Source organism: Muntiacus reevesi, chromosome 1 (assembly GCF_963930625.1).
Source record: "Muntiacus reevesi chromosome 1, mMunRee1.1, whole genome shotgun sequence".
Lineage (NCBI taxonomy): Eukaryota > Metazoa > Chordata > Mammalia > Artiodactyla > Cervidae > Muntiacus > Muntiacus reevesi.
Window position 1 is genome coordinate 272,062,022 of NC_089249.1, and position 27,491 is coordinate 272,089,512.

The following is a 27,491-nucleotide window of genomic DNA, read 5'->3' on the forward strand; positions in this document are numbered from 1 at the left end:
TGTGAAACCTGAGCAGCTATTAGCAAAGAGCCACAGCCACATGAGTCTTGACTGTGCAGCATGTGGCTTAGTGGGAGTTGGGTTTATTACCAGATACAAAAACAAACTTCTGCTTAAAAATAAAGAACAAAGATCTTTTTAACATTAAAAAAAAAAAAATCTGTTTTTTTTCTTCCCCCATAGCAAATTAAGAACTAGGGAGGGTCTGATATCCCACAACTTGGAATGGTTTCTCATATCTTTCTGAATGGTTGATGGACATAACTGATATCACTGATGAAATTAAATTATCAAAATCCCATCTTCATTTTCTGATAGTGAACACAAGAAAAGATATCAGGTACACATCATGAAACTGATTTGGAATTCCTTGTTTCAGAGAGCACAGCCTTCCTTCGCATCTGTTTAAACTATTTCTTAGGACTTAGCAATTTCACTAAAAATAAGTATCACTGATACTATCTAATGGGGTAGGAGGCAAGCTAAATAACAATACTGCTTATAATGGGTATCCAATTCTATTAATACAGTCTAAAAATTCTCTTTAAAAATCATGCATATGCCTGAGATTGCAAACTTCATCCACTTCAAATGCTCTGTCTTCATTTCATGAGAGATAAAGGCATTACTAGTCTAAAATGGGAAATATAAGCCAGGATTACGGTAACTTAAACAGACCTTTTCAAGGCACTAACAAGAAAGTAAACACTTTTCCTGAGGGATTTTAACTATGTGTCTATAGGTAGTACAAAGCTGTTTTGTTTTTTAAAAAAAAAAGAAAAAGTGAAACCTTTGACATTGACAGATGTGTTTGCAAAGATCTGACTCCAGTATTACTAATTTACATGCATATATAATGTTTTTTAAATTACATACCAAATCCAGAGATTTAAGAAATACCTGTGAAAGTAAACATTTATTTAAGGTTCTCTGAATATGCCTTCTTGTTTATTCAAAATGTCTTCAAGACTTGGGTGTCTTGTCTGCTGGTAATTAATGATGAACTGAGTAAGCTACAGGATCTAAATCAGTCCTTTTTACCCATCTAATTTGCAGTAAATAATTGCAAATATTTGCTTAGAGGTAAATAACATTTTTTATTACCAAAAAGGGTTTTGCACATTGTTGTGGTGATGCGTGTCTCTTTAGAAAAAGGACTCCAAAAGCAAATGAAAATAGGTTCCTCAGGTGACCAAAACCGAAAACCACTATTTCCATGTTTCATTACTCAAGATACAAGATGCAATTAAAGGAAAGTATTTTACATTAAAATCTTGACTTTGTATGTTTTTTAGAAGGAAAACACCTGGGGGGGTAGAAATTACCAGTGATTTCTGTTTTTTAGTTCTTAAACCATTAAGTCAGGCAGTATGTATGAAAATGGAATTATAAACACATTTATGTCCAGAAAAGACCTTCTATTCCATAGTGTATTAGAACACATTGACATTTTTATATCCTATTCCTTTAAGTTTTGCAATATATTAAACTCGTAAAAGATTTCAATTTCAACACCACACCTGGTCTTCGCTTAGGCTGATATAAGCAAGTAGTTTCCATTTCACAGTAGCTTACATTTAGTAGAGTCTGCAGTGCCCGAGGGCAGTAAGCGCCAAGTTACTTAGGGATTATAAACCAGACCATCTCATCTCTATCGGCCCCTTCTCCTCCCGCCTTCAGTCTTTCCCAGCATCAGGATCTTTTCAAATGAGTCAGTTCTTCAACAGTTGTATGGCATCACCGACTCAATGGACATGAGTTTGAGCAAACTCCGGGACCTGGTGATGGGCAGAGAGGCCTGGCGTGCTGCAGTCCATGGGGTCGCAAAGAGTCAGACACAACTGAGCGACTAAACTGAACTGAAACCAGACCAAATAAGAAACAGAGGGGAAGCATCACCTACCAAAGAATCAATAGCGCTCAGGTTCAACTTGCAATGACAGGTTTCTCTTCTAGACCTGAAAGCAGTCTGCTCTTTCAGGAGGGACATTGCTGGTCAGTAGCCTTGAGGAAATAGATGGCACCCTCTAATTAGGATTATCTCAGGAGGGCTCTATGGAAGGTGTTTGTGGGGGTTTTGTTTTGTTTTTAAACAAGAATATGAGCAGGCTGTATGAAAACCATGAGTCCAGACAGGACTAACAAAAACCAGGCTTCCGCTTCCCCCTGCAGAGTTGAGAGGAGGAAGCATCTCACCAGCACAGAGATGCAGAAGGCTGGCGGGAAAGAGGGCCACCGCCCTGGAGCTGAGCCCTTCTGCTGGAGGCCAGCCTGAGGCTACCTGCAAGGAAGCCAGGGGAATAAAGACCCTCACCTGCTCTCACCCCAACCCCAGCTCTGATCTGCCCTCCTGGGAGTTCAGCCGAAGCTGGAGGACGGGGAAGCCTCATGATGTGGCCGGACAGGTCAGCCCCTGGGCAAGCAGCAAGCGGGAGAAAGGTGGGATGGAGAGGGGGGATTCATGGTTCAGTCAGCACCCCAGGGGTTCATGGTTCAGTCATCACTGTTGAGAGCCTTCCCAGGAGACTGACGCAGCAGCGTATGAATGACAGATGCATGGGGAGCAGGGGTGTGGAGACCACGGGGCTTCAGTATACAATATAAGAAGAATCAGGATCTTTACTTCTCCACAGTAGGGAACCCCCCACCTGGGTGTACATTTTGGGGTCACACCTATAATGGAACACGTAGTGGCAACAACTCCCTGAGGAAAACGTGAAGCAGCCGGTCTTCACGAGAAGGATGGGGTGAAATGAATTGAAGGGGCAAGAGGCATCTTCAGTGGGTGCCAAGCTGGCCCATCTCCACTTTGAAAATATTCACATTCAACAAAAGTTTGGAGATTATACATCACAGGAACCGGCCAAGAGCCGGACCGTTACAGCAGGTTAAGCTTCTCACTTTGCAGCCACGCTTTGATCTTATCAAAATTCTTGTCCATCCAGCGTATGTTTTCCTCGATGGTTTCGATGGTTTGCTGAACACAACGGAGCTGAGACCCATTTTCCTTCAAAGAGCTGAAGAATTCTTTTACCTTATGGGGGAAAAATCGGGCTTTTAAAATTTTGTTTTCAAGTTACACAAATGTAAGTTCAGGCTAGTTCAAACTGAAGCCAGAATTCCGGCATTTGTCAAAATTCTACAGAGAAGGCAGGGCTAGGTGTCTGGATACAATTATGTACATAAACGAGCTCTGAAATGAGCTCATACCTCATGATGTCAAGTGTTGTGTTTTTTTTTTCTTTCTCTGCAGCTTTTAAAAATGTATTCACAGTTGCCAGATTCTAAAAGACTTCGGCGTTTACCACTTTATAATTAAGTTTTAATCTTGTGTTATCTATTTTATGTGTCGTCTGTGACATAGGCACTGATGCAAACTTAACATTTTTAAACGTGTCTGAAAAAAGCAGAATGTGCAGAATCTTTTCTTTGCCAAGCCAAACAGCTTCAGCCACATAAAGTGCAGTCTTTCTCTACGGCCCTGGCCACGTATGTTATTATAGAAACACTACAAGGAGTGGGGTTCTTAGCAAGTTATGGTGGTAATACCCCAAACCTTGCCAATTTTTTTTCTCCTAATCCACAGTTGATGTATTGTTCCCTCAAGATAAAATCCACACAACACTCCCCACGGTTTTAGAGAGATAAGAGTCATTTGGCTATCTCCTCGAAAATATCTGCTGTTGTTTCTCTGCTGGGTGTTTAATCCCCTTTAAGCTCACAGGAGGAATAGGTTGGCTTTGCAACAGCGTTGACCATTGTGCTACTCTCTCTCACCATCAAGGGTTCTTAACCTTTTCCCATAAATTTTCACAGCATTAATCCATCAATTTTTGATTTTGTAGACAGGAAGCAAGTCTCGGCCAAGATGTATTATTTATTCAGCATGGATTCCAGACAGTTAATTCCTTAAAAATCCATGTCATAATATCATAAGTTTGGGGAGAGGAGGTGGGGAAGAATAGGCTTTTGAAAGATCAAATTCCAATTTTAAATGATTCAGGGTTGTTTTAAAATTAAACCTCAGTAGAACTTTTCAGTGAGCTGAAGGCATGTCCTCCCACTATAACAACCTAGAGAACACACTGCTTCACTGTCCTGCCTTAAACTGTAGCTCAACCTACTGTTTTTCTATCAGAATTCAAGATTAATTAATATGCTATTTAAAAAATCACTCTGGGCAAAATCCTGCAATAAACCATCAAGGAAAAGAATATGAAAAAAAAAAGTGTGTGGCTGAGTTACTTTGCTATGCAACAAAAATTAACATTGTAAATCAACTATACTTAATAAAATATAAAAAATAAAAAAATCACTCGGGGCACTCTTCAGTTGAACCACATCAACGGTTTTACTAATTGGTCAAATTAATTAGTCCTAAAGAAGCTTAACACGATAGTACTAAAAAAGACCTACAAGAGCTCTAACAAAGTCCGTAGTTAACCCCTGCCCTTCAACTTTTCTGGACCCAGATTTATCACTCCTATCTTCATCTGCCTGGGGAAATCCAGCATCTCAGCTGAAGACATAGATGAATCACACTTGCCTCCTTGAGAACATTTTCTGTGCAATGAGCAGCCTGATATATGGGCAGAGTAAATGATTTAGCTTCTCCGGGACTCGGATTCCTCGTCTCTAACACTGCAGAGCATTGGTGAGGACGCTGTTGTGCAATGTGGGTGAAGCGCAGAACCTAAAGCCCAGAGGGTCTAGGGACCTAAAGCCCAGGGACGCACCCGCATCCATTTCCTCTTGAATACTGACTCTGGTACTTACTCATCCCTCTGGCTTAGTTACTGTGCAAGACACTGAGGATGGGGCCATGAGTCAGGCAAGCACCCTGTCCTCATGGAGCTTACAGTCTGCCAGAGGAGACAAGAAGTGAACTAGGATGACTCTGCACCGCGGTGGAGAAAATAAGCCCAGGCCACAATCGCAACTAGGGAAAGGGGTGGCCTGCCTTTGACAAAGTGGTCTGCAGAGGTGATGACACTTGAGCTCGGGGAATTTATGCAGAATAAAACGAACCTTTCCAGTCTAAAGCTAGGGACAGAGCAAGCCAGGAAGAAGAAGGAATAAGCGTGGAGGCTTCGAGCTGGGAGAAACACCCAGTGGGGCCCAGAGGCAGGAGGAGACTGAGTGGCTGAGATGGTGAGCGCAGAAGTGTGTGAGAATGAGCCGGAGAGGTGGGCAGGGGCCGGGTCATCGTGGGCTCATCCACACGGGAAGGAGAGGTTTGAGATGTCAAGAGCAACCAGCAAGAGTTCCAAGAAAGGGTCAGTCCACCGTGGGTGGGTTTTCAGTTTTCAGGATGCAAAACGGTTTGGCGCTGGTCAAATGGCAGAAGGAAGGTCAGTCAGGAGGTTACCACCGTAGACCCAGGCAAGAGAGGAGAAAGGCTTGGCCGTGCTGAGAGCAGAGAGGTGCGCAGAGGATGGACAGGCCGAAAGCAGGGCCGACAGGACTCGGGGGGACTGGAGGCGAGGGGAAGGACGGGCTCGGGATGGTGCCTGCATTTTAAACGTCAGCAGGACACGTTCCACCTGACAACATGTCAGGCGCTTTTGTTTACATGTCCTGGCGCAGGGGTCTTGTATCTGATGCTTCCTCTGCACACAACACTGTCCTCCTAGACATCTCCATTTCCGTCTGCACCTGCTCACACGTCCACTCATCATTCCACAGAACACGGCATCATCCCTTACCCACTCACTCACTCTCCTTGCCCTGCCTTATTCATCTTCAGGGCATATAACTACCCGGCATAGGCTGATGTGTCCCTGACTGTCTGATTCTCCCGGTAGAATATGAGCTCTGTGAGGGCAGGGACTTTGTATATCCTGTTTCATCACTCTAGCCCTGACCTAAAACTGTAACTGCTGGAGAGTAAGAATGAAGTATGTCTTGAGTGAATTATTGAGAAAATAAATGATCAATCAATAAATGAAATCTTTTGTTACTGCACATCTGGTCACAACCCCTGGCTGGTCCTGCAGTCATCACACAGAGTATCTCTGCCGTAGACCTCACTAGAAGGTCAAGCTTGAATTATTGTGTGCAAGTTAATTTTACAAGCCTGGGTGAGACTGCCGAAAAACTGGAGAAACAAGGGTTGTCACATTTCTTTTTCATTTTCAAAGCAGTCTCTATCAATCTAGATCATGGAACTATACAACTGAACCATTCCTAAGAAAGTTTATATTAGGCTCTCGGCTTTTATCTAAATGCAACATTTTTAAAGCCACGTAAAATGTGTTCTACAACTTTACCATAGAGAACACTGTTAAAGAAGAGCCAGGCTTCCCAGGTGGCTCAGTGGGTAAAGAATCTGCCTGCAATACAGGAGGTGCAGGAGCTGAGGGTTCGATCCCTAGGTTGGGAAGATCCCCTGGAGAACAGCATGGCAATCCACTCCAGTATTCTTGCCTGGAGAATCCCACGGACAGAGGAGCCTACAGTCCATGGGGTTGCAAAGAGTTGGACACAATTGAAGTGACTGAGCACACACGTGCACCTCAACGAAATGACCCATTAAGACTGAAAAGTTTGCTTTTGTGGAAAACTTGCATGTTCCATGGGTCTCTCTTGCCTGACAATAACTCATACTGTTTTCTCATCTTTCCTTGGTTGCTAGGAAGCTGTGATAAATTTAGGGTACAATTGCAATAAATTGTCCTCAGCATAAATCCCTCATACAGTTACCTCTTTCTGAACATTATGCAGCTTTTTTGGTTAACATTATTTTATATATAGACCTTACAAGTGGCCTAAGATTCTTTCTGAAAGTAGATAGTACATAAAGTAAGTAATGGGAAATCACAAGCTTGCATAGTGGAGAACTTATTTTCCAGACCAGCCTCTTTCAAAATAACTAGATGATCACTTCAGTCACTTATTCCTCCAATAATCATGTTTAACATCTTAAACAGGGATTAGATGTCTAAAGTAATTTTTTAAGCCCTAAAATTTCCAATGGTAGAGCTAAGACTTCTAAACATGTCTGGGGAGAGGCACAGCTTTCAATTATTTGTAACTGATTTTTTGCTAAAATCAAAACCACTCTACTGAACACAACACACATCCAGAAATAACATGCACTCAGTGACAAAATTCATTTCTAACTCAGCAGGCCCTTCAAGTATTTTGCTGACCCCCTATTTATTAGATAACCTATTAGCTAACTGTCACTTAGGTTTAAAAAGAAAGCTTTTTATTTTATTTTATTTTTTTACCTCTTCAAGCCGTGCTCTTGTTGAGAACTGATTTGTTGTTCCCGTTACCATGTAGGCTATGGAATTTGAGCCAAGATCAAACCTAGAAACAGAAATTGTCAAAATGTATTACGAAGTATTTGCTCATTCCATATGTATTTTTAAGTGCCTCAACATATGTTATAGCAATCAACCAGAAACTAGTTAGGTATGAAAAAGATAAGACATGATCCTTAGCTCCAAGGGGCTAAGATCTAGTTGTAAAAAATACACACACCAGCCACTGAATAAAATAAAGCACCCAAAAGAAAATGACACAAGTAATAAGTGCTACTAACAAGGGCAGATGCAGTGAACAGAAGTGCTAAATAGAAGACTTGGCTTGAACTGTGCAGAAGAAGGCTTCATATAGGGCCCAGGGTACAGGAAGAGATTATTCCACGTGGCATGAAAAATTTAACCACCCAGATCCACTAGTTAGCACTGAATTAGAGTTTCATATTTTCTAAGGATATTTTGGGTACCTCTACCTCCTATCTTCAATCAAAAGAATCCCTCTAGATAACCCTTATTATTTGACAGACTCGGCTAAAACACAGCGAGTTTCAGGAATTCTTCCCAGTCACAGCACAGTTTTTGGCACGACTTACTTTTGCACAAGTTTGTTCCAGTTTTCCCTCAGAAACTGCCAGGCCAACGGATATCCCACTGGGTTTCTGCCAATAGCTCTGAGAATATCTGGAAACTCTTGAGTTTTTATTACATCTCCCTTAAAACTTTGATCTAGTAGCCTAGAATGATTAAGAGACGTGTTAGCAATGAAGAGGACCTGAGAAAGTTCTGAACTTTTTAATACAATGATTTGTGAAAGAAAAAAAAAGCTGATCTAGGTTATAAAAGAGCCCTGAGAAACTCACTATAGCTACATAATAATAAAAACTAACATTTATATTTACAACACCCATTCTCATATATTCTCTCTTTTTGCTCACAAGTGGCTAAATAAGTATACCAAGTATATATTTCTAAATGTGTTAAAGATACACAAATACATACTCCTCAAAATATTTTTCCTGACACCCGCTGCTCCCTAATTATTTACCATACACATTAGATGTGCACCCTCCTGCATAAATGTTCCCAGCAGAAAACGCGGTTCCTGGCCAAGAGAACAAAAATAGATGCCAGAAGGATCTGCTCTCATTTAATTCCTTTTGGCTACATGAACATGAATGAATTACTCACCATTGAAGCTTTTCTTTATTTTGGCTAATACAGAGAGCAAATTCAATTTGGTTTTTCTCAGTACTGGACAATGACGACTGGTATTTACTATAAAGAAAATCCCATCCTTCGAGGGTCTGGGCCCCCACAGCAAACACTGCCAAGATCACATCTTTGGGCAAGCTGTGGAAAAGAACATACCAAGGGTGAGTCAGGGATGAAGAAAGTGTGTTTGCAGGCAGGAGACTTACTTATTACGAAATGATAAACCAGCTCCACAATCAGAGACTCGTGCTCGGAAATGTAAACAAAAATAACCTCTTTCCTTCAGCAACATTTTATAAAGAGGCAAGAAAGAGTAACTGAAATTAGGTTTTAAGTAGCTTTCTCAAAAATATACTGTGAAATGCCACTTCCTTATTTTTTTATGCCACTTCTTTAAATACATCTGTTTCTAACATACTTGAATGATGCCAAGTGACTCAATAGGTAGTCACTTTCCAAGACAAAAGAAAAAAATTCAAACTAGACTTAAGATGAAGTCCATGAACAAAAGTCAGGAACCCAATAGGACCACTGCTCGTAGGCACTTCTTTAAATGCAAGTACGTATATTGTTGGCTTAGTATTTCCTGCATGGGATTTAAGCCGCAAATATAAAAGGACTTGATCTCTGCCCCATATCCTTCTGCGTCCCCTCCCCACCTGTCAGGAGCTTGAGAGGCCTGAAAAAGCTACTATGAGAGAGGCACTGCCTCTGTTCCTGTCTAGCACAGCTGTCTCATTTCTATTAAGGTTTTGTATCCTTGTGTGCATGTGTGCACTCAGTCATGTCTGACTTTGCTAGGTTCCTCTGACCGCGGGATTATCTTGGCAAGAATACTGTAATAGGTTGCCATTTTCTACTCCAGGGGATCTTCCCAACCCAGGAATCAAACCTGTGTCTCTTGCGTCTCCTGCATTGGCAGGCAGGTTCTTTATCACTAGAGACACCTGAGTAAGCCACCTTTGTATCCTTGAAGTGAAGTGAAGTGAAAGTTGCTCAGTCGTGTCCGACTCTTTGCCACCCCATGGACTATACAGTCCATGGAATTCTCCAGGCCAGGATACTGGAGTGGGTAGCCTTTCCCTTCTCAGGGGATCGATCTTCCCAACCCAGGGATCGAACCCCAGTCTCCCACATTGCAGGCAGATTCTTTACCAGCTGAGCCACAAGGGAAGCCCCTTTGTATCCTTGGCTATACCAAAAAAACCCAGTAAATATTCTAATCCCATTCTAACTGTTCAGATATTTGACTTTTGTGCATAGAGGTTTCCTCTTAGCATTTCTTCAAGCAGAAAGTTGAGAGGGGTGTAGATAAATCTAAAAGAAAAAAAAAAATTATTTTCCCCAAAGAGCACCAGAACAGTCTTATCTGTACTTGTTTCTTTTTTGTCCCCAACATTGAGTCATGATGATGGAACACAGAAATGATACCTCTTACATGAACAAACTGCCGCTGCTGCTGCTAAGTCACTCAGTCGTGTCCGACTCCGTGCGACCCCATAGACGGCAGCCCACCAGGCTCCGCCGTCCCTGGGATTCTCCAGGCAAGAACACTGGAGTGGGTTGCCATTTCCTTCACCAGTGCATGAAAGTGAAAAGTGAAAGTGAAGTCGCTCAGTCGTGTCCGACTCTTTGCAACCCCATGGACTGCAGCCCACCAGGCTCCTCTGCCCATGGGATTTTCCAGGCAAGAGTACTGGAGTGGGGTGCCATTGCCTTCTTCAATGAACAAACTAGTTGCTCAATAAAAACAGACCTCAGGTTTCCATCGGCTTCCTGCCACTGTCTGAAATAGCCTTCTGCCTTCTGCACGCAGGGCTGGTACTTGCGCACGCAGGCGAAGAGGAGCAGCTGACTCCGCAGCATTCGCTCCGAGACGGAGCCCTCATCTGTCCACGTCTGCTTGTCAATGAGGTCCCTCAGCAGCCTGATGAGGAAGGCCTGCGGGAAAGCCACACCTGTCACCAGTCATCTCGTGGTTTATAGAGTTCAGTACACCCTCGGGTGATGGGGATTGTTTCTTAAAGCTCAGTCCAACTCAGATTTTCAAAACCATGTGGTTCGGTTTCTATTTAATTATAAAAGGGGTCAAAAGCAAGAAATGATGAATGATTCGAGTATTTCCCTAACCATCTTATAGACATATACTTAGTCTACTTAAAATAAGGATGAGCTGCCACTTTCAAAACACACTAAAAGAGACAGTCGATGCAACATTTTGAGAGCAAATTATACAATGAGACTTCATGACATTTTGCCAAAAGTAACAACTGCGTGCCTCCTGCTTGAGTACCTGAGTCCCAGAAAATCTTAAGAGCAACCATCACAATACAGAAGTAAAATGACATAAAGAATTAGCCACATGAGGGAATGACAAGCCCCTGAAACTTAAGAACAGGATCTAACAGTGCCAGGCCTGTTTTTAGTGCCAAAATAAAACCAAAATCTTCACGGGTCAACTCAGGTATGAAGATAATTAAGATTTTCTTTAAAATGTATCCAGACATGTATATAAAATATACACCACGGTAAGAAATCTTTTCCACACCCACACCAAAGCAAACTGGTTATCTAAAAACTATTCGGTTTATTCCAGCCTTTTACCTTGAATTGAGTTTCCACTTCATTCATATCTCTCTTCTCCATTAACTTATACATCGGTATCAGCTCATTCAAACCTTGAAACACTGGCATGATTTCAGTTTCATGCTTCAGGTACAAGGTTAAATCCAAGGCTTTTTCAATTGACAGCTTTCCAATGCTGATCGAGAGACACCGGGGTTAGCAGTTGGAAAGAAAAATCCAGGAAATCAACTGTTTGCTTCAAAAGTTATTTTAACAAGCTTCCAGCAAAATATTCAGTCAGATATAGACAACTCCTTACAGATAATGACCTCCACACTAACAGCTTTCCTGTCACATATAACACAACATGTGATGTTTGCACTGTGAAGGAACTTTCTCAAATAGTAGCGCTAACCACATATATAATATATATAATGTAATGTAATATAATATATTATATAACCACATATAATAGTAGAGTTCTACTGGTTGAGGTTAAGATGCAATGGCAGCAGGTCAGCATCTGTCCCTCTAGGAAACATCGAACCTCGCTGAACTGCCAGAGTGAAATGGGAACTGTAATCAAAGATCCCTCAGGAAGCTTCACCAGAGAGGCTGCCACTCAGTCACCAGAATGAGTCCCTGGAGTTAACACATCCTCATCTCCGTTTCAAAAAGAAACTGAATAAAAGAGCAGACTTTGGACTCTGTGGGAGAAGGCGAGGGTGGAATGATTTGAGAGAACAGCATTGAAACATGTATATGATCATATGTGAAACAGATCGCCAGTCTAGGTTCGATGCATGAGATAGGGTAGTCAGGACTGGTGCACTGGGATGACCTGGAGGGATGGGATGGGGAGGGAGGTGGGAGGGGGGTTTGGGATGGGGACACATGTACACCCGTGGTGGATTCATGTCAATGTATGGCAAAAACCACCACAATATTGTAAAGTAAGTAGCCTCCAATTAAAATTAAAAAAATTTTTTTTTAATTTTTACAAATTAAAAAAAAAGCAATAACAAAACAAAAAGAAACAGAATATAGATCTAAAAAACTCGTCATTATAATGAGAGTTGGTCTTAAAAGCCTCAGTGGTAGGGTACATGTGCACGTAAGCAAACAGTGATTTAAGCAGCGGTGTGCTGTGGAGGGGAATATATATATCCAGGCAGGCAGAAACAGCTTCATAAGCAACCCCTATTTTATCCCTCACTGCTTTCTGTCACCTCAAGAGGCCCCCCAAAAAGGAAGAACTCAACATTTTAGAGCCAAGAGACATGGAGGCTGAGAAACACAGTATTCTCTCCCACGTGGGGGATTCCTCTTAGACCTCACTTCTACCTAAAGAGTGAAGAAGTTTGAGTTTTAGGCAAGGGGGAAGATTTCCTGAAAAGCCAATGCTAGGGGCAAAAAAAAGTGAATATTATCCTCACCCACTCAAAGGTCATTTGGCTGGACCATGTTCTATGAGCTACATGCCATAAAGATGCTGTGACGTCCAGGCATCCAGCTTGGGTAGCGTGGGGATGGGACAGGGGAACTGCTCTCCTTTAGTCCAAGAGATGTAATGACGACAGCTTGGGTCTGGGCGACCTGAGTCTTCTAAGAAGCCTTCACCCAGCAGGGAGAAACCCGATCTGTTACATACAGCAAGGCCAGGAAAAGCTGCAGGGCTAGGGTTTAAAGGCCAGGCAAGGGGCTTCTCTGGGATGTCAGTCTCCCAGTTTTCTGCACTTCTGCCTTCATCTGATCCAAGTTATTAATGAAAAAGATTAAAATACAGATTCCTTTCTTTACCTCGGTCCTCAGCAGACACAGATAGGAGGTAATCCTGAGGCTAATAGCAACCCTGAATCGTTAGGAGAACTTGGGAGAAAACATCCTTCAACTTATTAGCAATCAATCATTTTCATCTTTAGAAATCAAAGATCTGAATGATAATAGCAGCTTTCAGGCATGAACCACTACCGTGAGGGGGGCTTGCATTACCTGACAAGCTGAAATGCATTGTTAATGAGACTGGCCCGATCGTTACTGCTGATTGCCGTGTGTGTTCCTTTTAAAAGGCCAGTCAGAGAGTCCCATCCATCATCCTCATAATGCACAATGTAATAGCCGTTCATCCCGACATTAAATTTGATCCATTCCACCTCTTCTGGGAGGATGAGCACATCTAGAGCAAATAAAAGTAAATCACGGCTCGGTTTTCTCTCTTGACTGGTAAAAGCTTTTCTGATCACAGACTGGACAAGGAAACTAAAGGCAGGTTTAATACCCAACAACTTTAATACTGAAATGAGTTTCATATTGAACACACTGCTTTTAGAAACCAGAAAACAGCATCCCAATAGACAAAAGCCAATACTAGTTTAAGACACGAATTTTGTCAGATTTATAGATTTGTGAGAACATTGCTATGTTTCAGGCTACATGTATGATACAGCCCATCAGTGTTAAAGTCAGGGGTGATTTTTCAAAGTGTCTCTCCCCCTCAGCATTATACAACTCAACAGTTTTATTCCTTACCTGGCAAGATATTGGCCTTCTTTTTTGCAACCAGACAGTATTTTCAAACCTATATTCTTTACTAGAAATTGAAAGTCAGGGATCTGCTAAAGACGAAGTCTGACCCAATCATTTTTGTTTTAACCAAGATAAATACCCAGGAAAACTGATTATCTAAATCCTATACATGTAAACAGTTCCTTCTTGAAGTAAGCTAATTAGGTCCACAATAAATTACCTGTTCTTGTCTTCAGCAAAAAGCGCTGGACTGCGTCTGATTTGCTGGTAATGTATGTCAGTGGGACATGCCACAGGAACCTACGAGAAAGGAAGACAGGCAGGTCACTTGCTGATTCAATGCAAGCAGCTCCTAAAGCACCTACCATGTGCCAGGCGCTGGCTCGTTCAAAGAAAGACGGTACCCCAAACAGCAAGAGTTAAGAGCTCAAAATATCCCCAGCCCATTTCCAGCTCTGTGGGAGCTGCCAGTTCGGGTTCGAATCATTCTTCTTGGACTCCTTGAATAGAGCTAGGAATCTGGGCACAAGGGAGCCCTGATAGTCTCATAGGGATCTCAGGGGGCGTGACTAAAGTGAGACCACCAGAAGTGGAGGAGTTGACAGCATGTGCCTTCTACTAAATCCTATACTCAGGAGACCACAGCATCACTTCTGTGGAATTCCTGCCAAGGATGCACAAGCTGAATCTGATTGTGAAAAAAAAAAAAAAAAACAGCAGAAAACCCAAATTAAAGGACATTCTTTAAAATAGCTATCCTCTACTCTTCAAAAATATCAAGGTCAAGAAAGACAGACTGAGGAACTGGTTCAGAAATCAAAGGACAAAAGAGATGTGACAAGAAATACAATCTGATCCTATATTAAATTCTGAAGCAGGTTTTTTTTTTCTTTTTGCTATAAAGACAAGATGAGGACCACTGAGTAAAGTTGAATAAGGTTGATACATTTGATAATAGTATTGTATCAAGTTCATTTCATAATTTTGATAAAGGTTCTGTGATTATATAAATCAATTTTCTTCTTTTTAGAAAATACTACTTATGACGAATAGATGGGGAAATAGTGGAAACAGTGACCGATTTTATTTTCTTGGGCTGCAGATAGTAACTGCAGCCAGGAAATTAAAAGATGTTTGCTCCTTGGAAGAAAAGCTATGACAAACCTAGACAGCATATTAAAAAGCAGAGACATTACTTTGCCAACAAAGATCCATATAGTGAAAGCTATGATTTTTCCAGTAGTCATATACAGATGTGAGAGTTGAACCACAAAGAAGGCTGAGTGCCGAAGAACTGATGCTTTTGAACTGTGGTGTTGGAGGAGACTTCTGAGAGTCCCTTGGACAGCAAGGGGATCATACCAGTCAATCCTAAAGGAAATCAACCCTGAATAGTCATTGGAAAGACTGATGTTGAAGCTGGAGCTCCAATAATTTGGCCACCTGATGCGAAGAGCCGATTCACTGGAAAATACCCTGATGCTGGGAAAGATTGAAGGCAAAAGGAGAAGGGGACAGCAGAGGATGAGATGGTTGGATGGCATCACTGAGTCAATGGACATGAGTTTAGCAAACTCCGGTTGACAGTGAGGGCCAGGGAAGCCTGGCATGCTGCAGTTTATGGGGTCACAGGGTTGGACACGACTTAACGATTGAACAACACACTGAAGCATTTCATAATGAAGAGGAATCATGTCTCCAGCTTATTCTCAAACAGTTAAAAATATATGTTTGCCATATATACAGAGAGAAATAAAGATCATATTTTTTGGAATCGTTTGATATTTTAGGTTATATGTAGACATATAAATGTGGTGAAGAGTTAACACATATCTGGGCCAAGAATATATGGGAATTCTTTGCTCTCCTTATAACTTCTCCAGAGGTCTGAAATCATTAAAAAAAAAAAAATTTAAATAGTGTCCATCCAGCATCAGTCAAGCTGCAGTGTCTCATTTCCAGTGATGTCCTCTGCAGTGTTAAGCTGACAAACAGGTTTGGGGATCCAAATCAGACTGGCAAAGAAGAGAAGCAAGTCTCTTGCATTTCCCGGAAATCACCTAAATGTTTATGTCCTTAGCTCCAACCCTATGACAGGCACTGCTGTAATCTAGTGACAAATGCTTAGAGCTGACTTCAATCCAGTAACTGAAAATTACCATCATGTCTAACTACAAACCATGAGAATGTTACAGTAATTATGTATCATCTTTATCCTTTTGAAAAGATGGTGGTGTGTAAGTCAACTTCACAGGGCATTTAGATTTGATTAACGTGTTTTGCAACAAAGGTAAGGGCACTAGTTCAAAACTAAGGGTTCATCCTACCAGGCAGACGTCATTACCGAGGCAACAGACGAGTCCCCCCGTGAACATTACCCGGTTTCTGGGGCGTCGGCCACACCCTTCACATAGTACTCTTGCTTCATGTGCACGTTCCTGCCTCTCACAGTGATGGTTATCAGCGGAAAACCCTTCTGCAGCGTCCAGGTGTTCATCATGGTTTTCACATCAAGGCCTTCCCGTCGCCAGTGCTGGTTTATGAGAAAAAGGCAGATAAGTGAACTACTCGGACCCACCTCTAAGAAGAGAGCCCAAGCTCGAGCTTGCAGGGGCTGCGGCCAGTGAAGCTCTTCTCTGCCCCTTCCTCTGCTCCCAGCCCCCAGCCCGCTCCCTTCCCCTGCTGGCTCCAGCCATAGCATATCCACCAGAGCACCCACTATTCGCTTTTCATTCTCTCCCTTTCTTCGGTCTTAAAAACAGGTACCACACCAGGTTCTCCTGGGCAGACCTTGGGTTTGGCATCGGGCACAAGAGCAGGCATGGGTGTGAAGGCAGGGAGAGAAAGGACAGAAAGTGGCCAGGTGTGCGCCGCCTACGCAAGGATGCTGTCTATCCAACAAGCAAGGTGGGGGGGGAGTGCTCCATCGAGAGCCCGTACTTCCCAAGTGATGAAACCGACGCGGCCTGCCATTAACTCAAACGAGGATTTATTCTTCGATACTAAAAAAGCTTTCAAATAATATTTAAGGGCTAATGAAAGGATAAAACATTCCACGGGACACATCTAGAAACTACAGAATAAATCTGTCTCTGAAAGCAAAACAGCCAAGAAAATAAAAATCGAGTGGATACAATTCTGTTCAATCTCTAGGCTCACATTGAGTTACCTGTGAAAATATTCCACAAGGCCAGATAAACAGAGACTCAGGCTGCTTTGTGATTCAGGTGTTATGAATTCTTTATAGCTTAGCAGTTAAAGACATGAGTTAGATCTCAATTCAAATCCCCGCTCTGCAATTTACTAATCATATGCCTTTGGATTTCATTTCCCCAGCTGTAAAAATAGGGGTAATAGCATTTGCTCATAGGCTTACTGTTAAGAATAAAGCAGATTATACACGTAAGTGCTTCACACGTGCCTGACACATCGTAAGTGCCTGAGAATGCTCACGCCATCTATGTTTTTTTTCCCCACATATGAAGGACTATGGAAACAATCGACACAGCCTGATGGATATAGCCCTAATCTACCACAGAAGCACGTCATAAATCTACTGCTTTACAGAGAGTGAAGCTGAAGAAATTAATATCAGTGAGATAATGTTACCAAAGAAGGCTGGACAACTTCCTTATATAGAGACTTAAGAAAAACTGTAAAAGGCTGTCACTCTGGTATAGTTTAAATGCAGCCTTATCTACAGAGAGACTGACACGATCCAGGATCTCAGAAAGCTTGGCACAGAGCTATCCTGCAAAGAAAATGGAATAAAAGGATGGGCTTTGGGGTAACACATACAGATGTGAAAACTTACTGCAGATGAAGATGAATGTTCACCTCTAGAACAAAATCCATCCATGTGTTGTGTGTCATCTGTAGGGCAAATCTAAAAACCAAAAATAAACACATCACTCAGTCCTTTTAAAGAAAGAAACCACTCGTGATTCTTCTCAGAAGAATTAATGTGGTACAGAACAGAAACAAAATAAGGCAATGAGCCTGTCAACCCCAAACACAGAGATACATGAAAACATACTCACGCTTGCCATACTATTCCACAGGTCCTCGTTTTTTGTGTTTTTATAGCTATACTTCTGCAGATACTTTATGATGCCACTTTTAAATGCGTCGGCACCAAGATAGTCCCTTAGCATATTCAGAATGCAAGCTCCCTGAAAAGACCATATAAATAATTGTTAACTGGAGTCCACCTCTGTCTCATCTACTGTCACTATGTTGGAGCCATTTGTTAAAGATGCAGATGCCATAACATTTTTAGTGTCTGATCACTTGTAGAACAATTGGAAAAAGCGGGTTACACCTGGACCGATTGAGGCGGGGGATCAATACGACTCTTCATGCTTTAGTCACCGGGACTGCTATTTTTTGTCAGTATTCAAGCTTCCCTATCATCTGCCAGCTCCCATGATTCACGGGTGATGATGCAGAATAAACATGGGACTTTGGACCAACACGTGGCTCTCCCGCCGCCCCTCTGAGGCAGGAGTGGGGAGAGATGAAATCAAAGGTGAGAACAGGTGAGAAATGGTAGAGCCCATTTGGCAAGAACTGGCAGCCTTGAGCACAGAGAACTGTCCCAGTAAGAGCAACGTGAGAAAGGGGGCACGAGAACTCCTCGACGCTGCACTCCTGTGATAAGAGCTTTTCCCCTCCTCGCCCATTCTCCTAGATCACGGGTCACAGACTCAAATACCTCCAGTGGTCAGACAGGTGACAAACGAGGGACAGAAGTCCAAGGATAAGAAAAATGCTCACACGTGCTTTGTCTCCCCCTGAACTTTTCATACAACTAACCACCAAGAACGTTTCCTCTTTCCCTCTTGCTCAAAACACCACCCTGTTTTCTAGGAAATCATGATTCCCCCTTCCTAGGAAACCCTTCCTACTTCACGTCCTGTAAAGCCCCAATTCATCTGTAAGACATAACTCAAAATCTCCTTTCCCAAGAGAATGTCTTAGGTCCCCTCAAGGTAGAGACAGTCTCTCTCTCTCTGATTCTAGGAGATGGTAGAGTCACTAGATGGGCAGAGCCTGGATCCCTGAAGGTCTGCATTGAGTGCCCATCCCTGCCAACAGGACGAGGATTTGTGAGGTATGATTTATGGAGGCCTAATTAATATACAACATTAGTTTCAGGTATACAGTGCCTGCATATACTGCACAAGGATCACCGCAGGACACCTTGTTAACCCATCACGACACGGTTACAACTTTTTTCTTGTGAGCAGGACTTCTAAGATTTCCTCTTAGCAACTTTCAAACACACAGTTCAATGCTATTAACTACAGCTCCATGGTGTATGTTATATCCCTATGATGTATTTTATAACTGGAAGTTTTTACCTTTTGACATCTTCACCCGTCCTTAAGGCCCTGGCAACCACCAATCTATGAACTCACTCTAAGTGTGTTTTTGCTTTTAGATTTAATGTCTAAGTGAGGTCATACAGGATTTGTCTGACTTAATTCATTTAGCATAATGCCGTCAAGATTCATCCATGTAGTTACAAGCGCCAAGCTTTCCTTTTTCTATGGCTGAATATTCCACCATGGAATGGACACTTATGGAAGCATCTATCTGGCCTACTGTAAATAAGGTTGCCAGAAACATGGGGTGCATGTCTCTCTTTTAGCTACTGTTTTTGTTTTCTTTGAATACCTCAAAGTAGAATTGCTGGATATGATATCTCTATTTTGTAATATCTTGTTTTCTTTCCTGTTTTCCATGGTGATCAGACCCACTTACATTCCCACCACAGTGCACATGGGTTACCTTTCTGCACATCTTCTCAACACTTGTTATTCATCTTTTTGAGTCTAACCATTCTAACAGGTGTGGGGGGATGTCTCATTGTGTTTTGACTTGCATTTCCCCAATGATTAGCTATGTTGAGCACTTTATAATGCACCTATTGGTCACATGCTTGTCTTTGGAAAAGTTTCTATTCGGTTCTTCTGCTTTTAAAATCAGATTGTTTTTACTCAGCCATTACAAAGAATGAAACAATGCCATTTGTAGCAACACGGATGGACCTGGAAATTATATCATACTAACTGAAGTAAATCAAGACAGAGAAAGACAAATGTGATATTGCTTATATGTGGAATTAAAACAAACGATACAAATGAACATATTAATAGACTCACAGAGAACAAACTTATGGTTATCAGGAAGGAAGGGTGGTGGGGAGGGAGAGATTGGGAGTTAGGGATTGACATGTACACAATGCTATATTTAAAATGCCTTTCCATGAAAAGATTTTAAATTAAAAAGTAAAATGTAAAAAAAAAAAAAAATCAGATTGTTTTCTTTAGTAATCAAGTTGTATGAGTTCTTCATATATTGTGGATACTAATCCGTTGTCAGACATATGGTTTCCAAATATTTTCTCCCATTCAGTAGGAGAAAATAAGGTACAGAGTGCAAACTTTTCACTTTGTTTTTGTTATGCACATGGTTTTTAATCTCATGTAATTCCACTTGTTGATTTTTGTCTCTGTTGCTTATGCACTTATGCTTTGGGTGTCACATATAAAAAAACAAAAATCACTGCAAAGACACATGTCAAGAAACTTTTTCTATTTTCCATTTAGGAGTTTTATGGTTTCTGATCCTAACATTTAAGTCTTTAATTTATTTCAGGTTAGTTTTTGTGAGTCATTTAAGACAGTGGTGCAGTTTTATTCCCTTTGCATATGGTGTCAGAAGAACTAAATGATCATTTATTTAAGAGACTCCATTTACCATTGTGTATTCTCGGGTCCTTTTTCATAAGTGAACCTTATATTCATGAGTTGATTTCTGGGCTCTGTTCTATTCCACTGATCTATGTGTGTGTTTATATGTCTGCTTTATGTCTACTTTTATCTACTCTGCACTATTGATGGGAACATGCAAACATGAAATACTTTTCTCTTTGTTACACATAAAGCAGCCAAGCTTTACGATAAATGACACGTTCTCTGCCTCGGTGAGGATAATGGAAATGGTTGATAATGGAAGGGAAAATGGAAAAGCAGAATCCTGATCTCATTAAGGAGCCATGTTGCTAAGGGAAATAAACAGAAGCCTGGTATGACCAAAATTCTTTCTCCTTCAAAGAGAAGCCAGAAATATGGATTTTTATATAAAATCTCCCAACTATTACACATTGGCAACAATTTCCAGTTCTTTTATTAAACACATTTTGCATGACAACTGTTTCTGAAGGCACCCGAAGCTACAAAAGGGCAGGTGCTTTTGCCTGGTACAAGGCTAAAGCCCAATCAAGACCTATTTGTTGAAGGATAAATTAAAAGTTTCTGTAGACTGTGAATATTCACTTACAACAGTAAATGAAGAAGAGACAACAGTATAATCTTTAGGATTTTAAGCCATACTTAAAGTTAGGCCTTAAAACAGTTGACGCTGGGCAGCCTGAGTGAGAAGAGAAAGCTTTCGATCCAGGTCGGTCCTTGTGACGGGAAAGTCAGCCCACAGCCCCAGCTGTAGCCTCTCCACTCCAATAAGTTTAGTGTGCATACTGTATCCTTATAATACATTTTTACCTTGTCATAAGAAACTTCATCAAACATCTCCCGAATCTGAGCAGGATTCTCCACGGGTGTGGACACAGGGTGTGAGGAGTTGAATGCGTCCACTTCCATTGCATTGAAACACTTACCAAAGAAATAATCTTCCTATTAAGATAGAAAGACAACATCAGCAATGATTCACATTTAGATAAAAAAATATGAAATGAGGCTGGCTTGATGTGGGATAATAGGTTTACACTCCAAATTTCTGATGTGACCTATTATATATCTAAAGAATTTACAAAATTAAATAGAATTATCTTCTAAGGAACAGACAGGAAACAATGGTTTTAGATCAATATTTGTTTAAATACTTATCACCTTAGAATAAAGAACATTCCTATTAAAAATAAAAACATTATGCCTACAGTCCAATAGTACCCAAATATGAAACTAAAATATATAATGATTTCAGTATCTCCAGTCTTCATCTATACTATTTTTTGTAAATTAATTAATTTATTTTAATTGGAGGCTAATTACTTTACAATACTGTAGTGGTTTTAAAGCAAAGAAATTTAGCTTTAACCGTGTAGTGAAAGAAAAAGCAATGGAGAACAAATTCCAACTATAATCTAATTAGGGCATATTACACAATAAAACAATAACCATACATAATCATCTTTATTCTTAAAGACTATATGAGAACAGGAAAACACTTATTATGATCCACTATACTGTAATCAACCCACTCCAGTACTCTTGCCTGGAAAATCCCATGGATGGAGGAGCCTGGTAAGCTACAGTCCACGGGGTCACAAAGAGGCAGACGCGACTGAGTGACTTCACTTTAACTTTCTTTTCACATATAAGTTATGTACATAGGAAGATGAAAATGGAAATATGAATATGTACAAATGAAAATTAAAATATGGTAAAGGATTGTTTTTGCATAGCGTTTCTTTTTAAGTATACTGCATTTGATTTTCACAAGTTAAACACATGACTTTTGAAATCATCATGTAGAGATTCCAAAGCATTAAGTTTGTGACCCATGAGTCTAGGTTCTTATACAATCAAATGGACAATTATCTTAAAACTCATTTGATTTGGCAAGTAGGACCCTATTGAAATAACATCAGTCTGTACTTAATGCTTCTTCAGTGAGCAGCCTGAAGGTGGGAAAGTGATACAGAACAGACAAGTTGTCATTATTTCTATTTCTTTGACATTCAGGGAGGACAATTTAGTACTAACTTCATAACTCACAGATTTAGAAATAAGCAACTGAGTTTGGAAATAAGTCTTTGTGAGATATCTTTAAAGTACACTAGCATTTTGGAAACCTGATTCATATTTAAACTCCCAGGGAGGTTATCAATCTTTCCATAAATTCCATAATCAAGCATTGGTAAATATAATATTTTCCAGCAACAGATTAACCTAAAATGTTAAAAAAAAAAAAAAAGTAAGTAAATACAACTTACAACTTTCAGTTCTGGATGAGTCACACTGACTGACACGAACTCCATAAACTTGGCAAATCCCTCATTTAGCCAAAGATCATTCCACCATTCCATAGTGACGAGGTTCCCAAACCACTGAAAGGAAAATATTACTCAGGTTATTCATAGATTTCTATGGCAACTGGATTATCTACACGGCCACAAACGTCAAAGATTCAGAAGGAAATATATTCTACATGTGTAATGTCAGTATATGAATGCTAACATATTTATAAAGCTAATATTTTTTTCAACGTAAAAAGAAAAACTTTTCAATATGTATTTTAAAAACATGGTACCTAATGTTTTAAAGACATAAATTTTCCTCTGGGAGAAAAAGACAAAAGTAAAAATGAATCCATAGAATTCATAAGTCGATATGAATAGCCTACGTCCCAGAAGAGCAATAAAAACATGGTTTATACTTTTTGGAAAAGTGTGATTGAGCTGATATACCTGGTGGGCGAGCTCGTGAGACACAATCATCGTGATGCCGAGCTTACTTGAGGCGGAAGACTTCTCAGCATCAAACAATAGAGAAGATTCCCTGTATGTTGTTAGCCCCCAGTTTTCCATTGCACCAGACTGAAAGTCAGGAATCGCGGCGAGATCTTGGGAAGGAAACAAAAAACATCTTATCAATCTTAACCTACACATGGCCCAAACACACTAACTCTCAGAATGGATGAATGCAGGGATCAAAGAAAAACTAAGTGACCCACACAGAATCTTGGATTCTGGAATAAAGAACCTTTCACAGTGAAGTTAAAGGGCTCAGTGGCTCACTCAGAGTTACTCTGCTGCTGCATAACAAAGTCACGCTTGGGTTTCAGACCTCCTGACATCATTTCTAATTCTCTGACAAGGGGTTTGGGGACTGGACAATCTCAAAAATTCTCAATAATGCATTCTAACTTGGATGCCCAAGACGTTCACACACCTAAAAACTCAAACACATAATAGTTTTAAGAGCTCATGTAAGAAAGAAAAAATGAAGATTTTCTTATACTGTATCAAGGAATTCATTGAAAAAATGTGAGTACTCTACATTCCTACCAAATGCGTGCCAATCACGGAAAAAAATGCAGCCTTTGTCCTTTGCTATCTGCCCACTGATAGAGTCGTGTTTGTCTTTAAAATCAGAAGGCAAAAGTATCCCCATGCCACATGCCTCAAAAACCTTCTGGGGTTTTAATGACTTGAGAGGCTGCTGAGCTGATGGGGGAAGATGCCAGTTAGGACGATAAAATCTACTCCTGGGGTCATTAAATGCCACTTTGTAACATCTGTGCAAAATCTATACCTTGTTTGGGTAATGGATATGGGATGTTGAAATAATCCTCATAGAATTCTAGAAGAGTCACCGCAGCATCCAGTGCATAATCTGCCTGATTTATCTTGTCTGCAATAGCATATACGGAAACCTGAAGAGGAAGACACAAGGTAGTTATACAAATTCCATCGTGGCTTTTCTAGAAGCCTTACATTAACAGCTTCCTAGTGTGGGATACGGTTGCCAGTATTAAAGATGACAATTGAAGGCTGCTATTTCTTACATTAATGCTGATTGTTCTCGATCAATCCCCCCTACTGAAAACAACAGATGATGGGTAACAAACATAAAACTGTCTTCCTAAATGTTTACACAAGACAGTGAAAAGGTAAAGACAACTTAGCTTCCCAAACTGAAGTGACAGCAGGACCCTGGGAAGTCAGCAGAGGGTCACTGCAGCCAGCTTTTGCCCTGAGGACACTAGCCCACTACAGATGGACTTGAGCTGAGGTCTTCATGGCACTGGAGAGCTCAACAGGGAAAGGAGACAAAATCCAGAACCTGCTCAAGCTGGGTAGGAGACGTCCCCTGCATAAAGCTAGATGCCAAAGGACAAAGCCCTTACTGGAAGTCTAAACTAGAATCACCAAATTCCTCCAGGAAACTGTAAGGGGGGAAAAATGCCTTATTCAAACCCTGGTGATGTATGAGGAATAGTGAGAGAATCTCCTCAGAGAATTTATGGCTAAAAGCTAAACTTCATGCCGTCGAACAGCTGAACTCACAATAAAACCAGGTGGTCCAAAAAACTGAAGCCAATAATGTAACGTGATTCCCAAGGCTGCAAAGTCTCCAGGTCACTTGACAGGAGCAAATTACAACTTCTCTCTGGAAAAATTCGCCTTCAACTCAGGTAAGAAAAGCTCACAGACACAATTCACAGTACACAGCATAAAGGAACAAGACGCCATGAATGAGTGCCAGCAGAAACAACAAATCACAGAACCAGCCTTCATATATGGACCAGAACAAGACTTCATATATGACAACATCTAGACACGATATAAAGGGTGAGTTTAACGTGTTAAAGAAAGAAAATGACTAAAATTATTGGCACGCAAAAGGGGTCTGGGGACCCAATTCCAATGTAGATATATGTGAGAGGGGGCGGTTCCCTCACACCTCCAAGGAACATTCAACACCAGCTGGGTATCCCACAATTCAGTTCCATGCTGACACTCCTGGCGTGAGAACATCATTCTACAGGATTCGGTCTTACAAGCCTGCTCCCTAACCTGATTTCAGATGCCAATCAGAAGTGCAAGTTATCACCCATGCTTCTGACTTAGCAGCTATTGGGTGGAGGTTCCCAACCCCCTTCTTGAGTTTAATTTACTAGAGCAGCTCACATAACTCAAGAGTAACATTTTACTCTACTAGATTCACAGTCCATTATAAACAAACATAACTCAGGAATGAACAGCCACCGTGGGAGAGGTGCCTTAGGACGAGGTACGGAAAAAGGGAGTGTAATGACCATGGCCTCTCCTACCAAACCACATTCCCCACACCTCCACTGGTTCACCAACCCGGAAGCTCAGGAGCCACCCTTTGGGTTTTTATGGAGTTTTCACAACACAGGCATAAATAATTGACCCTTGGTGACGAAACTCAGTCTCCAGTCCCAACTCTCCCATCACATGGTTGGCTCCCAGTCAACCAGCCTTAGTTAGGTTACCTAGGAAATTTTTATTAACAAAACAAGAGATAATACTTATGGTTCTCAACACATAGGACATTCTAAGAGTTTTAGTGGCTCTGAGCTTAATCAAGGATGAAGACCAAATACATATTTCTTATTATGAACTGCAAAATCACAGTATGAAAGACACATAGAAATAACCATTCAAAAAGGACTCATTGAAGTGGGCAAGTCAGTGAGTGGGTGTTTTTGCTGTTAATTTCGCTGCTGAACTTAAGATTGCTTCCTACAGCCAAGCCTCAAGCATGAACTTCAAACCCCCAGGTAAGCAGAGATATCTCTACAAGGATAAGACCATCCTAATTTAGTCAGGGCCTTATTCAGGCCCTACAGAAGACAAGGCAATTCAGGAGAGAAACCCTAACTATCCCAGGCCTCAGTTAAAACTAGCACAAATAAATGAGGCCATTTTAAATAAAATGTCCCCTGCCTCCTCTTTGAAAATCTTATTTGCATTTAGAACTGCAGGGTACAGTTGTGTAGGCTGTTCACTATACAGTGATACCCACCCAGCGGCAAGAACTCCTTGAAACAACACCCCTTCCCCTGACAGTCCAATATTCCCTGGCCCAAATGCTCTCCCCAGAGCCATTTAATAATATTCCAAGCTGTCTTCTCTTACTTCCTTCCCATGGCTAGAAATCCCCAGCTCGGACAGTCAGTGACATTCACTTCCAAATTGCAGAAAGTTATAGACAGAAGAAGCAACCTGAGAAACCACTGCAGGATCTAACCCAACTTACACATTTTACAGAATGTAAGCTCATCTCCAAAGGTAGCAGAAAGTCAGTTAATGGTGGAGCCAGCACCATGACCCCCAGGCCATGTCTCCCCACATGTTTCTGCTAGTAGAACCCCGCTGTAAACATAAGCATCTGTGACAACCGGACGGCCCACCAACAGGTCTGTCTGAGAACGAGGGGCGTTTCCAGGATGTGGACTTTCAGTTATAAAACCAGAATCGTCCCAGGCAGACCAGGGCAAGCAGGTCACCCTATGTGACAATCACAGGTTCACCTTGACTCCGCTCTTGGTCATCTTGCTGACAGACTTAAAATCCGAAACAATGAAGGCCACCAGGTACGTGCTCATCTTCACGGTGACGTCAAAGTGGTCTTCTAGGAGTCCTTCAGCCACAGTCACAGATTTAACCTAAAATCAGAATAACTGAGATCATCGAATAATCCAACTACCCAAGACACATTTTATAAAGAGAAATAGCCCTGAGTCTCAGACACACTGAAAGTATATGACATGACATGTGTATAGTTATTTAAGAATATCTCTTTCAGAGACTTCCCTGGTGGACCAGTGGTTGGGACTCTGCCTTCCAGTACAGGGAATGTGAGTTTAATCCCTGGTTGGGAAGGTAAGGTCCCACAAGTCTCACAACCAAGAACAAAACATAAAACGGGAGCACTATTGTAACAAAATCAATAAAGACTTTTCAAAAAAGATAAGTAATTTAGATTAGGAAAAGCCAAACCATTCTTCTCCATTTTTTTATTGATATAATTCATATACCATAAAATTCACTGTTTTAAAGTAGACAATTCAGTGGATTTTTAAAAATTATATTCACAGTTACATAACCGTCACCACTTGAATCTCTTCTAAATAAGCTAGACGATTACAAACTGACTCATATTGGCTCATGAGGATTGGTAATGTGGCTGGGAAAAAGCAAAACTGAGACTGCTGATTTTGCCAAGATGTAGCCCACATAATACAGGATGCGAGAATAATCTGGAAATGCAGTGTCTAACTGGGTGCATGTGTCACCATGGATAACCTAATAGAGCCTCTACTTTCTTAAACAACTCAAAGAAACCCATGCCTGGGCCT

General features: G+C 41.1%; 1 protein-coding gene across 2 annotated transcripts in view; it reads right to left on the reverse strand.

The window, feature by feature from the left end:
- Positions 1-1,072: 1,072 nt before the first annotated feature.
- The window catches only part of ERAP1 (endoplasmic reticulum aminopeptidase 1), a 43,185-nt gene continuing 16,766 nt past the window's right edge, over positions 1,073-27,491 (reverse strand). For both annotated transcript variants that reach the window (XM_065918432.1, XM_065918352.1), the window contains exons 4-19: positions 26,664-26,798; positions 23,915-24,035; positions 23,068-23,222; positions 22,594-22,707; positions 21,140-21,271; positions 17,612-17,743; positions 17,386-17,457; positions 15,950-16,104; positions 13,792-13,871; positions 13,038-13,221; positions 11,085-11,241; positions 10,237-10,421; positions 8,457-8,618; positions 7,862-8,002; positions 7,233-7,314; positions 1,073-3,034 (exon numbers count right to left, since the gene is read on the reverse strand). In XM_065918432.1, the coding sequence (XP_065774504.1) occupies positions 2,879-3,034; positions 7,233-7,314; positions 7,862-8,002; positions 8,457-8,618; positions 10,237-10,421; positions 11,085-11,241; positions 13,038-13,221; positions 13,792-13,871; positions 15,950-16,104; positions 17,386-17,457; positions 17,612-17,743; positions 21,140-21,271; positions 22,594-22,707; positions 23,068-23,222; positions 23,915-24,035; positions 26,664-26,798 (2,163 nt within the window). In that variant the 3' untranslated portion in view covers positions 1,073-2,878. The remainder of the gene's footprint in view (positions 3,035-7,232; positions 7,315-7,861; positions 8,003-8,456; positions 8,619-10,236; positions 10,422-11,084; positions 11,242-13,037; positions 13,222-13,791; positions 13,872-15,949; positions 16,105-17,385; positions 17,458-17,611; positions 17,744-21,139; positions 21,272-22,593; positions 22,708-23,067; positions 23,223-23,914; positions 24,036-26,663; positions 26,799-27,491) is intronic.